Source organism: Oryctolagus cuniculus, chromosome 6, assembly GCF_051225735.1.
Source record: "Oryctolagus cuniculus isolate XC-2025 breed Fujian yellow rabbit chromosome 6, ASM5122573v1, whole genome shotgun sequence".
Classification (NCBI taxonomy): Eukaryota; Metazoa; Chordata; class Mammalia; order Lagomorpha; family Leporidae; genus Oryctolagus; species Oryctolagus cuniculus.
The window spans coordinates 145,920,858-145,938,934 of NC_142872.1; the positions used below are offsets into that span (position 1 = coordinate 145,920,858).

At 38.7% G+C, this 18,077-nt stretch overlaps 1 protein-coding gene across 11 annotated transcripts in view; it reads right to left on the reverse strand.

The window, feature by feature from the left end:
• Window positions 1-18,077, reverse strand: part of TAF2 (TATA-box binding protein associated factor 2) — a 136,293-nt gene that overhangs the window by 25,785 nt on the left and 92,431 nt on the right. For all 11 annotated transcript variants that reach the window (XR_016235916.1, XR_007918706.3, XR_007918709.3 and 8 more), the window contains 3 exons: window positions 5,577-5,806; window positions 3,282-3,387; window positions 215-334 (listed from right to left, as the gene is read on the reverse strand). Coding sequence is in view for 5 of the 11 variants with exons in the window: in XM_051844012.3 (XP_051699972.1) it covers window positions 215-334; window positions 3,282-3,387; window positions 5,577-5,806 (456 nt within the window). In the remaining 6 variants the exon portion in view is untranslated. The remainder of the gene's footprint in view (window positions 1-214; window positions 335-3,281; window positions 3,388-5,576; window positions 5,807-18,077) is intronic.

The window sequence follows — 18,077 nt, forward strand, 5'->3', positions numbered from 1 at the left end:
TATAATTTTTAAAATAGAAAGTTCTAATTTAAAGTAGTCTTTAAAGTCAGGTAATATAAAGTTCTCATGTTGCAAGAAAAGCCAAGTTCTAAAATCTATATTTTTAAAGTCTTTTTTTTTAAGTGGAAAAGGTACTTTTTTAAGTGGATAAGGTACTTTTAAAAAGTATACAGATATTTTTTCCCTTGAGTTTCAAACAAATGATTAATTTTACCTGTTCCCTTCCGTGCAAGTTCCATACTCCACTGGGGTTTTGTGGAGGGTGTGCCATCACAGCCTGATGAATGCTGGGATGTTAAAGACCGGGAGGTAGTTGGCCGATACTTAGAGAGCCCTACAATGCCAAACAAGAGGGAAGAGAGTAATTTATTTCTCTGTTTCCCCTAAGAACTAAAAAGCCCAACTGGTAAAGCCCAATAGGTTTTCATAAGTTACCTTTAAAACCAGAAGTAGTTAAATCACAGTCAAATTCTGATAATGAAAAATATTAATCTAAAAACTATTAAAGATCCTATTTAATTCTTTGTCATAGTTCCAGTAAGCTTACTGAGCACAATACACATTCAGGAAATATAGTAAGGGGCCAGCACTGTGGTATAAAGGGTAAAGCTGCCGCCTGTAGTGCTGGCATCCCATTTGGGCGCCGGTTCGAGTTCCAGCTGCTCAACTTCTGATCCAAGTCTCTGCTGGCCTGGGAAAGTAGTAGAAGATGGCCCAAGCCCTTGGGCCCCTGCACCTGCGTGGGAGACCCAGAGGAAGCTCCTGGATCCTGGTTTCAGATGGGCGCAGCTCTGGCCATTGCAGCCATCTAGGGAGTGAACCAGCGGGTGGAAAACTGATCTTTCTCTCTGTCTCTCTCTCTCTCCCCCCACCTCTGTAACTCTGTCTTTCAAATATATAAATAAATAAATCTTAAAAAAAAAAAAAGAAATACAGTAAGTATGAATGACTTTTAGAATATATAGATTAGTCCTTATATTTTGGGACATGAACCATTTCTTTCTTCCTTTTTTTTTTTTTAAAGATTTATTTATGTATTTATCTGAAAGGCAGAGTTACAGAATAACAGAGGGAGAGGGAGAGAGAGAGAGAGAGAGAGAGAGAGAGACAGATCTTCCATCCGGGTCTCCCATGAGGATGCAGGGGCCCAAAGACTTGGATCATCTTCCTCTGTTTTTCCAGGTCCATTAGCAGGGAGCTGGATCGGAAGTAGAGCAGCCGAGATTCAAACCAGCGCCCATAAGGGATGCAGGCACTGCAGGCGGCAGCTTTACCTACACCACAACACTGGCCCCTGGAACCATTTCATATATGTTGGTATTTATATGGAACTTTGCTTACAGTGGAGTTTGCTTGCTCCACCCTCCCAAATTTGCTAATAAATCCCATTATGAAATTTGCTATTAGGTCAAAATAATTTAGAATACAGAAAACAAAATAGGAAATGGTTTAATAGTATAATGTTAACAATACTATAGTTGCAATGTGCAGTTCCACATGCTGATTCCCAATTTATTAACAAATTAAAAATGAATTCTGGGTAAGGTACTTTGTGTCTTAATTTCTTCACTTGTCACGTGGAAAAGGCCTAAGATTTGGATCTAGCCCTTGCTGACCACTACTTGGTTTGTTATCTAGAGAAAGTCACTGAACGTCCTTCTGCTCAAGTTTACTTAATGGGGCAGAACAAGTAATTGCTAAGATCTCTTGCTATTATAAAAAGAAATCATGTTTTCAAATATATTTTAGGCTCAATTTTTATCTGGAGTTAGTTTTCAAATTCTGAAAGCACTTCTAAGATTATTATTATATTGAGAAAACTAATTCAGGTCTCATAAATAACATTAAAACAAAAGGCCAAATATAAAAGAACCAAGGTGAGTAATGAAGACTTAACACAAATGCTGCATGTTTACATGCTAAAAAAAAAAATCACTCACATGTAAAGATCATAAAAAACAACAACCATGAGGTCTGAGTAGGATTTTCAAATAGAAGGAAATTGGAACAATAACCAGAGAAGAAAAGAAAAAGAAACACAGTTATACTAATGTTAGAGGAAATGTATTCAAAAGGAAACCCAAGTGATCATTTTCTGGTTACTCTATCTTTGAGGCTATTACACAGATGACAATAAAACAGTGCTATGACGATCTTAAAAAAGATAATTGAAAATTAATAACTTATAGCATGTATATCAACATAATTTTCAGAAACTTAATGCTGATTGAAAACAGGTCATGTTACTCTATTAGTTTCATAAAAATTCAAGAGTACCAATATCACAGGATGAGGTATCTGTGAGGTATACTATAAAGAAAAGCAACAGAATGAAATTCTGAAAATGAAAATTCAAGCTATGAGTTAATTGTGGTGCAAAGGCAGAACAAAGATACACACAGGGAATGTCCACGTATGGAGTGTAAGTACATAGTGAGCTGGGTGGTAAGCTCACACATATATGTGTTAATTATTATATTTAATGACTTATATGCACATCAAATCAAAAGCTTTATTCATTAAAAATTATAAAATGTTTATAACATAAATGGCATAATCTCTTCAAAACCATGTGGCAACATGTACGAAGAGCTATGAAAATTTTCTAAAGACAATATAATTAACACTAATCTTTTCAGTAATAATACATTTTGAGGAATTTATTCTAAGAACATACTTTGACAAAAAAAAAAAAGGAACAAAAGCTTTTAGATTAAGATTTGCAAGGCAGAGCTATCACGATATATAAAAATTCAAAACAACCTAAATGCCTATCAACAGGGAAATATAATTGTAATATATGAATTGAATGGTGTCTCAGATAATATTTTCAAAGAAAATATGCTTTGAGAGATGCACACAAGAGTCTATGATATAATGGACAGGCAATAACAGTATAAAATAGGGCAATGGACAGCATCAACTTTAGTAAAGAATTATTTTATGTAATTATGGTTACATTAGTAAAAAGAAACCAGATATAGTATTTTATTTTGAAAGACTAATACACACATACACAAGAAATCAAAACTATTAGAAGAAATCTGATGAACTGATTTTTACAAAAATTAAAAAGTGTGTCAAATATTAAAAAAGAACAAAATAGAAAATCATTACTTTTATTATGCCACCAATATGTAATAAACTGACATATCTCTATTTTATGCTGGCTAATTTTAATCTTTATAGTTACTCATTTGAAAATAAAACTGCCCACCTTAGAATAGTGATATATACTGAACTCCCTCCAAGTGCCCAGCAATTGCAATACTCCATCTTACCTGGAGTGGATGGCCTTTCAAGCATGTTCAGATGATGAGAAATGAAGGCCTGGCTATCATGAACAGTATCCATATCAATTTCCTCTTCATCTTGAGAATTTGAAAACTAAAACACAGACACACAAAACAAAAGAATAAAAGGGCCATTATATCGTTTTACATTTGGATCTTAGTTGTTAGGCATTATAGAGGTAATAGAATATACCCTCATATAACCCTAAAAGGAAAAGTAGTCTCTTTTCTTCAAAACATATCAGGAGAGAAAAAAGGATTATTTTGCCCAACCTCCAAAATTAGCTTATTAAAAGTTACTGAAAATTTAATAGTAACTAAAACCTACTCCTGTATTGTGGGAAGAAGTAGTAAGCTGTGGTAGAATGTGCACATATGATTCCTCCCTCAAATAGAGAAGAAGTATGGGATAACAAGTTAAATAACTGGAACATTTTAGAATGTATCTTGGTTCTTTTATGATACAGTCTGTACCATGTAGTGTTGCTAAGGAACAACCATAGTAAGCATTCAAAAAGACATACAGGAAGGTGAATGCCCTACTCTGCTAATACAGGTTTAACATGTATTTCTTACTCTGATTTTGAGTTTGACTTTACTGCTATCCTCATTCTTCTCCAGTATTTGACCAGGTTCTAGTGGGAACCCCAGAGGTGTATCAGCCTTCCTCTTCACTCCCTGCTGATGAGCTGACATGATATGATATGATATGATGCTTCCTTGGCAAGATGATCATCTTCTCACAGTAATATTCAAGATCAAAATTGGACTTCTGAAGACAATCAATTTATAGTATAGCCAAAAACTAATAGCTATAGCAACCATGCAGATTAGAGCAGGCCCAGGGACTAAAAGTTATCAAAATGGGCTTAAATGAAAAATTTTCTTGTCTGCTGGTATTTTTTTTTTTTGCAGCAGAAAGGAGGTATTTAAATAAATGGAGTTTTCCCAAAAGATCAGGTTTTTAGTTGTCATTTTATCCTCTTATCCTGAAGCGTGAAAATGGATAAATTAATATTTAATGACAATACACACATGTTCATTTTCATGGGTTTATAAATATTTAGACCTGAAAGATCTCTTTAATCATACTCTATGTAAGGATCTGTTTTGCTTCTGCATAACCTAAACTCTAGGACAAATTTTAAATGTGCAGCAAATAAATACAATTATATTTCAAAAACTTTAGGTGAATAGATAAATTTAAAATGAGAAATTCTGATTTTTAAAATTTCAAAACCTCAGTAGGAAATGTCTAGGCAAGAAATCTTGTCTAAATATTGGTAAAAAATGAAACTGGAAGTATTAGAGGTATTTTTGTCATCAATAAAAAAATCATTTCTGGAAAATTTCTTATACATACTTTTTCCAATGAAATAAACTCACCTCTTAATTCCATTTTTCAAAAACTTTTTGAAGTACCCTCATATATAAACTATACAAGTACAATGCATAGTCTTCTCCCAAATCAGGTTATCCATTTACTTGATCATTCAGTTATTTTCATTCAGCAAGCATTTGCCAAGCACTTACTGTATGTTTAGAATTGTTCTAGGAACAATTTAAAAAGACAGGGGCCCTATGTTCAAACAGCTTGGAATTAACATATATGGACAAGTCAGGTTAATATATAATTGATTAGGCCGGCACCGCAGCTCACTAGGCTAATCCTCCGCTTGTGGCGCCGACACCCCAGGTTCTAGTCCCGGTTGGGGCGCTGGATTCTGTCCCGGTTGCTCCTCTTCCAGTCCAGCTCTCTGCTGTGGCCTGGGAAGGCAGTGGAGGATGGCCCAAGTGATTGGGCCCTGCACCCACATGGGAGACCAGGAGGAGGCACCTGGCTCCTGGCTTCAGATCGGTGCAGCACATCAGCCATAGTGCCCCAGCCGTAGTGGCCATTTGGAGGGTGAACCAATGGAAAAAGGAAGACCTTTCTCTCTGTCTGTCTCTCTCTAACTCTGCCTGTCAAAAAAAAATAAAAAAAATATATATAATGGATTAAATGTTTATTTCTATGTTCTACTCACAGAAGAAAGTCTATGCTCAAATATAAAAAAAATTATGTCATCACAAAAAAGTAAATGGACTGGCAACACATCATTTGTTATGTAGTTGTCAGCAGCATTTTATAAACTATAAAGTGCTAACCAATGTCAACAACAGGTTTTAAAGTGGCACAAGAAACTGACACAGTGGCTATAAAATTCACAGGAAGCAATTTTCTTCTCTGGCTGGCTCTCTATGAAAATAAACTACATCTTCTGTAATACATATGATTCTTACAGGATTCTGAAATGCAACCAGTTGTGCATGGCTGCCTGGATTACTTGTAGTTTCCTGGGTGCCTGCTATGGCCTCTGGAATAATGGTAGGATTCAGAACAGCTTTTTTCTCCTTTAGATTAAGAACCAATCCAAGCTCTGGCAAGGGTAAACACGAAGGTCTACTAAGGCCAAACAGAGTGAAGTACAAGTCCACAGCACCACATCGCAACCTCCAGTCATGTGAAGTACCTAATAAATACACAATAAAGAGGCAGAAGTCAATATGCACATCAATCCATATATTTTTAATGGTTCTAAAACCTATACCCAGGGAATTTTATAACTGGAAAAAATTTATTAACACATTTTTCTTGTAAAATAGATACTAGATCAACCAAAAATCCAATATTTACCAAAATAGTATTTTTTTCCTGAACTTACATCTTCCTTCCTCAGTAATTACTCAATATTCATTCATTCTCTGATTATCCTATCTGATTCTCTTTATTAAGAGACTGTTAGGAAGACAGTATCTAAGATTTCTCCTACCCTATCACTGAAATTTTCTTCTTTAGAATTACTACTTTCTGGTTTTAAATGTGGTAAGAAACCATACAACCTGTCTGGCGCTGCAGCTCACTAGGCTAATCCTCCGCCTGCGGCGCTGGCACCCCGGGATCTAGTCCCGGTCGGGGTGCCGGATTCTGTCCCGGTTGCTCCTCTTCCAGTCCAGCTCTCTGCTGTGGCCCGGGAAGGCAGTGGAGGATGGCCCATGTGCTTGGGCCCTGCACCCACACAGCAGACCAGGAAGAAGCACCTGGTTCCTGGCTTCAGATTGACGCAGCGCACTGGCCGCAGCGGCCATTTGGGGGGTGAACCAACGGAAGGAAGACCTTTCTCTCCGTCTCTCTTTCTCACTGTCTAACTCTGCTTGTCACCCCCCACCCAAAAAAAAAATTACAACTACTTAAAATATCTAAACTTGAGGCTGGCGCCACGGCTCAATAGGCTAATCCTCCGCCTGCAGCATCGGCACCCCGGGGTTCTAGTCCTGGTCGGGGTGCCGGATTCTGTTCCGGTCACTCCTCTTCCAGTCCAGCTCTCTGCTGTGGCTCGGGAAGGCAGTTGAGGATGGCCCAAGTACTTGGGCCCTGCACTCACATGGGAGACCAGGAAGAAGCACCTGGCTCCCGAGTTCAGATCAGCGCGGTGTGCTGGCCGCAGCAGCCATTGGGAGGTGAACCAATGGAAAAGGAAGACCTTTCTCTCTGTCTCTCTCTCTCACTGTCCACTCTGCCTGTTAAAAAAAAAAAAAATCTAAACTTGAATTTATTGGAAAGGAGGAAAATATTTTCCTAAACATCTTAATTATTTGTGCTACTAGTATAATACTTACTTAAAGAAAACAAAACACAAATAGGCCAGTAACAGGGATGGCAACAGGTAGTAAACACCTCCTTGTCCAGAAGAAAACTTTTGGACAGAGAATCAGTTTAAACTAGCTGAAAGACTAGAGACAAGTTCCTTCAATTTCTCTAAGCTTTTTCATCTCCAAAATAAGAGTTGTAGTCTCAGCAGACCTTGCCCCATGGCAATGATAGACCAGAGCAGAGTTGTCAGAGTGCTTTCTCACTTTCTTTTTCTCTGCAGTAGAGCGCTCCAGGTAAATGTTAGCACCAAACATAATGGATCAATGAGAATAAACTGGTCATACAGAGTTAAGATAATATTTACGGCTTCTAGTTGGAAATTTAAAATGATCTGGAGAATGCAAGTAAATGAGGAATATGGGAATTATCCTCAATAAGAAAAATGTACCCTATAGATACTTAATCTTGACCAAGAACTATGATTTCACAATGTTTAAAAATGAGAAGTAAAAGGGAAAGAAGGTGTTACAGTAAATGTTGGCCATCATAAATACTAAAACTTTGTAGGGGGCAGGCACAGAGATATGGTGAATAAAGTTGCCACCTGCAGCGCCATATGGCTGCTGGTTCAAGTCCCTGCTGCTCCACTTCTGATCCACTCCTTGCTCATGTGCCTGGGAAAGCTGCATCAGATGACCCAAGTACTGCATACATGTGGGAGACTCTGAAAACTCCAGGTTCCTGGCTTCGGATCAGCCCAGCTCTGGCCATTGCAACCATTTAGAGGGTGAACCAGCAGACAGAAGACCTTTCTCTCTGCCTCTGCCTCTACCTCTCTGTAACTCTGCCTTTCAAATAAATAAATAAATCTTTAAAAAGAAAAAGTTGTGTATTCTACAACAAATATTAGGTTAAGTAAATAAGTGTAAACTACTATTAATTTTGATGAGATTTCTCTAACAAATACATAATTACTGTTAATTATATATGGAGGAAATCCTTTGGGAGAAATCATACTTTTCCTGAATTCATATGAGATCACGCACTGTGCTGGGCGCTTCACATGCTTCACATGCTATACTGCTGTTAAATTCTCATCATTCCTACTTGAGACATTTTTAACAAAAATTTATTTATTTATTCAAAAGGTAGAGTTACAGAGAGGGAGAGGCAGAGGCAGCCAGAGAGAGAAAGAGAATTCTTCCATCTGCTGGCTCACTCCTCAAGTGGCAGCAACAGCCAGAACTGGGCCAATCTGAAGCCAGGAACCAGAAGCTTCCTCTCAAGGACTTGGAACCATCTTCTACTGCTTTCCCAGGCTATAGCAGGATTGGAAGTGGAGCAGCCAGAACTCGAACTGGCGCCCATATGGGATGCTGACACTGCAGGCGGTGGCTTTACCCACTGTGCCACAGTGCCTGCCCCACCTGAGACATTTTAAATTCTGCTACTCTGTAATATGGTAACAGACACAGAACATTGTTCAAAGCAAGAGAAACAGCGACAGTCCCTGATGAAGATCAGGTTTTTACATTACAAAAACTACAGAGAAGCTAGAAATGGCAAGAATAACACACAGTGGAAGTAAGGATTTTACATGGGAACCCATTTTCCTTCTCTGGGAATATGCAAATGGGGACACTTAAATGGCCTGACAGCTTTATTTGTTGTAGGCATTCATTATTCTCCTCCTCAAAGCATTTTACAAAAGAGTCCATTAAGAGCAGGTTATCAAATTCTTGAGACACATATTGGCAAAGGGAAGGAATTCTGCCAGGTGTGAACAGTAAACTCTTTGATGATCCAGAGCAGCTGGCCCTATGTCTGTATCCAAGGATGGAGCAAGAAAAGAAGTGAATCTTAGGGGCCAGTGCTGTGGTGTAGTGGGTAAAGCTGCCACCTGCAGTGCCAGCATCCCATATGGGCGCCAGTTCAAGTCCCAGCTGCTCTACTTCCCATGCAGCTCTCTACTATGGCCTGGGAAAGCAGTGGAATATGGCCCAAGTCCTTGGGCACCTGTACCCATGTGGGAGACCTGAAAGAAGCTCCTGGCTTCGGATCGGTGCAGCTCCGGCCATTGTGGCCATCTGGGGAATGAGCCAGCGGATAGAGGGTCTCTCCTCTCTCTCTCTCTCTCTGCTTCTCTGTAACTCTGTCCTTCAAATAAATAAATAAATGTTTTTTAAAAAAAGTGAATCTTAGATATTTGGTCAGTAAGGATAATTAGAAAAACTTAAGGTTAACTATAGAAACTAAACCTGCAGGATAAGCATCACCTAATTATTTGTGATGCAAATGACCATCCCGAACTTTTATATACTGTAGATGACATGGAAATGTACTTAACAGCCATTACAGTCTCTCCCCTGTATTTTCAATGGGTTCAACATAACTATGCAAATTCAACACACCTCAAGCCTACACTGAAGACACAGATTCAGTAGGACTTAAGGGCCTAGATGATCTTCTAACTGGTTTTGTTATTGGTGAATTCTCATTACCATTCCATAAAACAATAACCAGTAAGAAAGTAATAAAGCAATATAAAAATTTTCTTGATAAAATGGTAATTTAAAACCTTGATTACAACTATAGTAGGTACCTCTCTCTTTTTCTCTCTCTCTCTTACAAACACACAGAGTTCCCTGCTATGTTCTCCCCTCCTGCCGGAGGCCAAATATATCAAAATTTTAATAGTAATGATGTAGTAGAATTATGTAAGATTTCTTTTGATATTGTTTCAGATAAGCTCTGAAACATGATATTACTTTGATAATTTAAAAAAAAAAAAAGGGACATCTCAGATCAGATTCATTCTATTCCAGAGGTTCAGGTGCAGAAGAAAAAAGGCCATTCTCTAGTCTACCTTTCCTAATGTCCAATGTTTTCCAAAAGCATTTCTTAAAAAGCCTTCCCAACTACTCATTCCATTTCCACCGTTCATACTGCTACCTTTTATTTATAAATTTGAAAAGCAGCCATCATTTGCTTATGATATAGCTTCACTGGCCTGTTTAGTTTAGATTATTGGCAAGAGAGAATTCCAAACCAAAAAAGCAACTGCATTTGATATTGCACACTATCAAAATAAATACAAAATACCTATCATAGCATACATTTGTACTTTCTAATGGACTTCAACTGTTATTTATGTAAGTTGTCCTACTGACCTTAAACATACATTAATTTTGTCTGAAAAAAATCTTATTTGGAAGGTAATACAAGAATCTTCGTATTTCATTATACTTTCCTCAAATTCCTTTAAAAAATTTTATTTATTTGAAAGCGTTACAGAGACATGCAGAGACAGAGAAAGAGAGGACTTCCATCTGCTGGTTTACTCCCCAAATAGCTGTAAAGGCTGGAGCTGAACTGAAGCCAGGAGCTAGAAGTTTCTTCTGGTTATCCCATGTGGGTATAGGGGCCCAAGAACTTGGGCCCTCCTCCACTGCTTTTCCAGGCACATTAGCAGGGAGCTGCATTGGAAATGGAGCAGCTGGGATTTGAACTAGCACCCATATGGGATGCTGGTGCTGCAGGCTGGAGCTTTAACCTGCTGCACCACAGTGCCAGCCCTTCAAGTTTCTAATTTATCATGGTAAAGGAATCATGCATTCTTATTAAGAATATATTTAACCTAGTGGAGTTTGTGGCACTTATTAACTGTTGAATGATCCTTTACATGGTGTAGGGCTGTGTGCTCATCCCCTGAATCTAAATAAACAGAAGTAATACCATCTTCTAAAACACTAGCAGTAATGAACTACAGAAATGATCCCTGAAAGTAGCAAAATATAAAACATTATGTAAGTAGCAGCATTCATTCTTCTAAGGATTAAGAAAAGCATCAGAAAAACAATTCAGCAATATCCTAGTACAAACTGATTTATGTTTTCTGGAAACCTTGAAGACAAGAGCATACTGTTTTCAGTTTTATTAGATTTCAATTAAATATGTATTATGGTGCCTCTACTTGGGTGTTAGCAATATTATTATGGAACTGAAAGATATAGTCACTTAGCATTGCAACATTAGCAAATTAATAAAATAAAAGAATTATAATTTGGCATTTAACTGTGATTCAGTGAAATAATCCACTAATGAGATAAACAGAACTAGTTGCCTTCCAACATTCTAGAAAGTAAAATGACATACACAAAACTTTTTTAAGTATTAGAATGAGTACCCACTGCTTTCCCAACATCCATCTGTAATAACTGTAGTTTTGTTGAAGCACAACACATTTCACCCTAGTTTTTGATCAAATCTTTAAACCAAAATCATTACAATTTCAATCTGTAAAAGATATAAAGCAAAATTTCTTTAAAGATAAATAAATATATATATATAACACTTACATGTCAAAAGGAAAAGACCAATAATACAGTAAAAATAGCAAAGGATGTGAATGACTTCCAAAAACGGAACTACAAATAACTCAAATATATGAGCTGAATAATGACATCGTTACTATGTTGTATATATATATATATTTTTTTTTTTTTGACAGGCAGAGTGGACAGTGAGAGAGAGAGACAGAGAGAAAGGTCTTCCTTTGCCGTTGGTTCACCCTCCAATGGCCGCCGCGGCCGGTGCGCTGCGGCCGGCGCACCGCGCTGATCCGATGGCAGGAGCCAGGAGCCAGGTGCTTTTCCTGGTCTCCCATGGGGTGCAGGGCCCAAGCACCTGGGCCATCCTCCACTGCACTCCCTGGCCACAGCAGAGGGCTGGCCTGGAAGAGGGGCAACCGGGACAGAATCCGGCGCCCCGACCGGGACTAGAACCCGGTGTGCCGGCGCCGCTAGGCGGAGGATTAGCCTAGTGAGCCGCGGCGCCGGCCTATGTTGTATATTTTTGAGTACTTAATATGAGCCACTGTGTTTGACAAATATTAACTCATTTAATTCTCATTTTGCACAGTAGGTATCATTATCATCTGCACTTTATAAATGAACGTAGTTTAGACAAGTCACAGTGGGTAAATAATTGAGATATGCCAGGGAAGCAGAACAAGATGCAAGCAGAATAAGACACTACAGCCATCTACCCAGAGAGAAACCAATCTGAACAACTAAATACACATCAGGTCACCTTCATAACAGCCAAGGAAGCCAGGTGAGAGACTACAGTGCCTTATTTTAATGTAATAATAAGACACAGTGAAGAAGGCAACAAGAAAAGAGTAGTCTTATCACTCCTTCCCCAGGTCCAAGTCGTTTAGCATGGAAATATGCCTCCCCCTAGGGGAGGGAGAGGGACTAAAGACCAGACTTTAAACTTAAAACCCAGTAACAGACCTGCTACAGAGAAAATGAGTCAGACAGGACCTCAAGATTTCTGTCTCCTAGGCCACTACCTGCTGACTGAGCCCTGGGACAAGTATCCACCTTCATTGCCCTTCCCCCAGCCTCCAATAGAATTAGACTCTAACCACTGGGGAAAAGGGTAGAAAAGTGAACTCAGGACTTTGCCCTGAAGTTCAGTGAAAGCCCAAAGACTATCACCAGGCCAGTGCTCACAGTCTCTAGATTTGCCCTAATACTAAGCCAAGAGCTGTGCCCTGGTGGGAAGAAGTGTTTCAAACTGGATCTCCCCTAGCTACTCACAGGCTTGGTATGCATCCACAAGCAGTGCAGGGCCCTGTGGCTGTGAGACCCAAGCCAGCTTAAGGGTCAGACTGGCAGTCAAGGGTCCGCCTTCAAAATCTCTCCTCCAAGCACGGGCAAACAAGGAACAATACCCCAGCCACTGGAAAGCAGGGCATGAATGTGATCGCAGGAGTGGATCTTGGTTCTCGTAAAATCATTACTGGGAAGATCGTCCCAGGTCAGTGTCTGTAGACAGAGCTCCTGCATCTGCCCTTGTCCTGCTGCCTGTCAACTGGACTTATATCACTTGTGGTTCAAAGCAGCAGCCTCGAGTTACAAGCCCACCTCAACAGCAGGAAGCCCATACTAAGTGGGCCTTGGTCCTACAGTGTACTGCACTGATCTTAAGGGACTGTGAGCTCTGGATGTGATCTAGTGTTCTAGTGTAGGTGTCCTAGGATTGCTTGCTCCATTCCTTCCCCAACCAAGCAGCATTAACCATGAGACAGTAATTGCTGAGGGAAGATAAAGTTGGTGGTTGTTAGAACATTGCATAGAAATCAGGTGCTGGCACTGCAGGTACTCACTCGGCCCTGCTGGACTTGCAGATGTCACTGGTATGAACCCAACCAAACCCAAGCCAATACAGGTACCTAAGCAACTCCTCCAGGACTCTGGACCTGCACACATACAACCCCAGCCATAGTGGACTGAGGATTGTTGACTTCCATGACCCTCTCCTCATGCCCTATTGGGCTGCAAATGAGACTCACACACCTTTGCTGGGTGTGAGAAGAGCACCTCATGTTCTCACTGCTACTGCCATTAACTGTGGTGAATGAAGACGCTGGAAGACTAGATGACAGCATCAACTGAAAATAAACCCAAAAGAGCCTACACCAAACTGATACCAGAAGATAAATCTTCAGGACAAAGCTTTTTACCACCAAACCTACACATTAAAAATGATAGAAACAACTAATCCATCACATGACTAAACATCAATATATGGATGTAGGAAGTACGAAAAAGCACGGCAAGCTGACACCTCCAAAGGAACACAGGAATGCTTTATGAACACTCCAAAGAAAAGGATGGTCAAAATGACTGACAAAGAATTCAAAAGAATGATTACAAGGATGCTCAAAGAGATGCAACAGAATATCACAGCCGAACAAAACCAGAAAAACAAGGCGTGACATATATGAGAAATTGAGCACAAAGAGATCTAGAAAAAGAACCAAGCAGAAATCTGAGAGAGAAAAAACTCAGTAATTCAAATAAGAGACACAGCAGAAATTATCAACAGACTAGATCAAGCACAGAAAAACAACACGTTAAGACAGGTTTTCAGGGGGCTGGCACCGTGGCGGAGCAGGCAAAGCTGCCGCCTGCAGTGCTGGCATCCCATGTGGGCGCAAGTTCGAGTCTGGCTGCTCCTCTTCTGATCCAGCTTTCTGCTAATGCATCTGGGAAAGCAGTGGAAGATGGCACATGTCCTCGGACCTCCACACTCATGTGGGAGATCTGGAGGAAGCTCCTGGCTTCTGGCTTTAGCTAGGCCCAGCCCTGGCTGTTGCAGCCATTTGGCAAGAGACTCAGTGGATAGAAGACCTCTCTCTCTGCCTCTCCCTCTCTGTAATCTCTCAAAAAAAGGACAGGTCTTTTGAAATATTCAAGTAAGACAGGCCAAACAAACGAAAAAAACAAAAGAGTATGAAGATAGCTGCTGAAACCTCTGTAAAAACATTAAATGAACAAATATTTGAATTGTGAAGATTCCTGAGGGCAAATAGAGGAACAGAGACAGAAAACTTAAACAGTGGCCAGCACTGGGGTGCAAACACGTTAAGCCACTGACTGTAATGCTGGTATCCCATATGGGTGCCTGTTTGTGTCCTAGCTGCTCCATTTCAAATCCAGCTCCAGGCTAAAGTGCTTGGGAAGCAGCAGAGGATTGCCCAAGTGCTTGGGCCCCTGCCAGCATGTGAGACCCAGATGGAGTGCCAAGCTTCTGGCTTTGCTGTGGGCCAACCCTTGCCATTGCAGCCCATTAAGGAGTAATCCAGTGAATGCAAGAGCTCTCTCTCTCTACTTCTCTATATAACTCTGACTTTCAAGTAAATCGGTAAATCTTTAAAAAGGAATAGAAAAAAAGGAAAACCTATAAAATGACCTACTATCTAAAAACTTTCCCAGTCTGAAGAGAGATATGGATATCCAAATACCAGAGGCACATAGGATCCCAAATAAACATCACCAGAAAAGATAGTCACTGCCAACACATTACAGTCAAACTCTTGGGGGCCAGCACAGTGGCCCAGCTGCAGGTAAAGCCTGCAATGCCAGCATCTCATATGGGCGCTGCTTTGTGTCCCAGCTGCTCCACTTCTGATCCAGCTCCCTCCTAATGGCCTGGGAAAAGCAGTGGAAGATGGCCCAAGTGTCTGGGACCCTGCACCCATGTGGGAGACACAGAAAAGCTCCTGGCTCTTGACTTCAGCCTGACCCAGTGCTGGCTGCTGCAGCCATCTGAGGAGTAAACCAGCGAATGGAAGATGTCTCTCTAATTCTTTCAAAATAAATAAAAAAATCATTTTTTCCCCAAACGCAACACAGAAAATTCTAATTTTGAAAGAAAAAATGTACCAGGTCTCTTTTAAGGGAACCCCCATAGTATTAACAGCAGAGTTTTCCTAAGAAACCTTATGATTCAGGAGGGAATGGAATGATATATTCCAAGTTCTGAAAGAAAGTAACTGCAAACTAAGAATACACTTCTCAGTGAAGTTATCTTTGATAAATGAAGGAGCAATAAAGACCTTCTAAGACATACAAAAGCTAAGAGAATTCGTCACCACCAGACCACTCTGACAAAAGATGCCTAAGGGAGTTCTACATCCAGAAATACAACAAAGGTAATAACCACCATAAAACATGTTAAAGTATAAAACCTACCAGAAACAGAAAAAATATTCAAAATACACAGAAGACATTGTAAAAAAAATGATACAACTAAGTCATTACTTATCATTAATAACTTTGAATGTAAATACACTAAATTCTACAGTAAGATTCCAATTAGCTGAACTGATTAAAAGGCAAGACCCAAAATATGTTGCCTACAAGAAGTGCACTTCATCAGTAAAGACACACACATAATGAAAGTGAAAGGACAGAAAAAAATATTCCAGGTAAATGGAAAACAAAAGCAAGCAGGAATAGCTACATTTTGTCAGACAAAATACTTTAGCACAGAAATTGTAAAAAAAAAATAAGGTGACTATATACTGATCAAAAGATCAATTCAATGTAAAGATATAATTGTAAATGTACATGCACCTAATGCTGCTACACTCAATTTTATAAAACAAACATTATTAGATCTAAAGAGAGAGAGAAAAGCTCCAATACAATAATAGTGGAGGACTTCATTACCCCATTTTCATCAATGGATATATCATCCAGACAAAAAATATTAACTGAGAAACATAATGGTAAAACTACATTATAGACCAAACAAAAGTAAGACATTTACAGAGAATTCCTTCCAACAGCTGTAGAACACAAATTCTTTTCATCAGCAAATGGAACATTCTCTAGGACAGATCACATAATAGGCTATAAAATGTCTTAATAAATTGATAAATAAATATTCAACATAACCTGTAGAAAAGGAATACATTTCTGTATACACATAACTTACTAAAGTTGAAACACGAAGACACAAAAACCTCTACAGACTAGAAACAAGTAATGAGTTTAAATCAGTTATCTAAAGTCTCCCAATAACAAAATAACCCAGGACCTGATGATTTTACTGTTAAATTCTATCAAACTTTTAAGGAGAATTAACATCAACTTTTCTCAAATGATTCCCTTCCTCCTGCCCACCCCCCCAAAAAAAACTGAAAGAGTAAACTTTCCAAATTCATTCTACAAGGCTAGCATCATTTTTACTCCAAAACTAGACAAGATACAACAAAAAAGAAAAGTATATATCAATAACCCTGATAAACATAAATGCAAAAATTCTCAACAAAATACTAGCAAATTGAATCCAGTAACACATAAGAAAGAAAGTTCATTTATCGTGATCAAGTAGGATTTATCCCATGGATTCAGGGAAGGTGCAATCAATAAACAAATCAATAAACATAATAAATCACACCAATAGAATGAAAAATAAAAATCAGATAGTCATCTCAAGAGAGGCATAAAAAGCTTTCAATAAAATTCAATATTTATTTACAATGAAACCTTGAAAAAGTTAGGTATAGAGGAACATAACTGCAATACAAATACTCTATATTACAAACCCACAGCCACCATCACATTGTATGGGGACAACTTGGAAGCATTCCTGATAGATCTGGAACAACACAAGGATGTTTACTGTTAATACGCTTATTCAGGATAGTACTGGAAGTTTCAGCCAAAGCAATGAGGCAAGAGAAATAAATAAAAAGCATACAAATAGAAAAGAAATCAAATTATCCCTGTTTATCAATGATAAGATTCTATACATAGAGAAACCTAAAGACTCTACCAAGAGACTGTAAGAACGGATAAACAAATTCAACAAAGTCACAGGCTACAAAATCAACACACAGAAAACAGTACCATTTTTATACACAAATAACAAACTCACTGAAAAGAAAACTGTAAGACTGATCCCATTCACAATAGCTACCCCCCCCCCAAAAAAAAAAACCACCCACAACACTTTGGAATAAATGTAACCAAGAATGTGAAAGACTTCTGCAATGAAAATTTAAAAACACTGATGAAATACATTGAAACATGAAGAAATGGAAAGATCTGTTACATTCATGGATTTGAAGAATTAGTACTATTGATAAAATGTCCATACTATCCAAAGACCAAAAGCAATTTACAGGTTCAATGCAAACTCCATCAAAATAGCAATGATATTTCTTTACAAAACTAGGAAAAAACAGTCCAAAAATTCATATGGAGCTCAAAAGCCCCTAAATAAGTAAAGTAATCTTGTACAAAAAGAACAAAGCTGGAGATATCACAATACCAGATTTCACAGCTTTCTACAGAGATATTATAACCAAAACAGCATGGTACTGGCATTAAAATGGACATACTGACAATGAAACACAGACCAATGGGAAAGAACAGAGATCCTAGAAATGAATTTATGCAAGTACAGTCAATTCATTCTCAACACAGGCATCAAAAACATGCCGGAGAAGGACAGTCTCTTCAATTAATCTGAATATCCAAATAAATTAAATTAAACTGAATACCCATATACAGAAGATTTAAACTTGACCATTACCTTTTATCCTACACAAAATCTACTCAAAATGGATCAAAGATCTAAATGCAAGACGTGAAACTATGAAACTATTAGGGGAAAACACTTCAATATACTGGCATAAGCAATAAGCTTTTTAGGTGAGACCCCAAAGGCACAAGACAACAAAAGCAAAAATTTAAAAATGGGATTATATCACACTGAATTCCTGCACAGCAAGAAGGAAAGAAGAAAGGAAGGATGGAAGAGGGAGGAAGGAAGGAAGGAAGGAA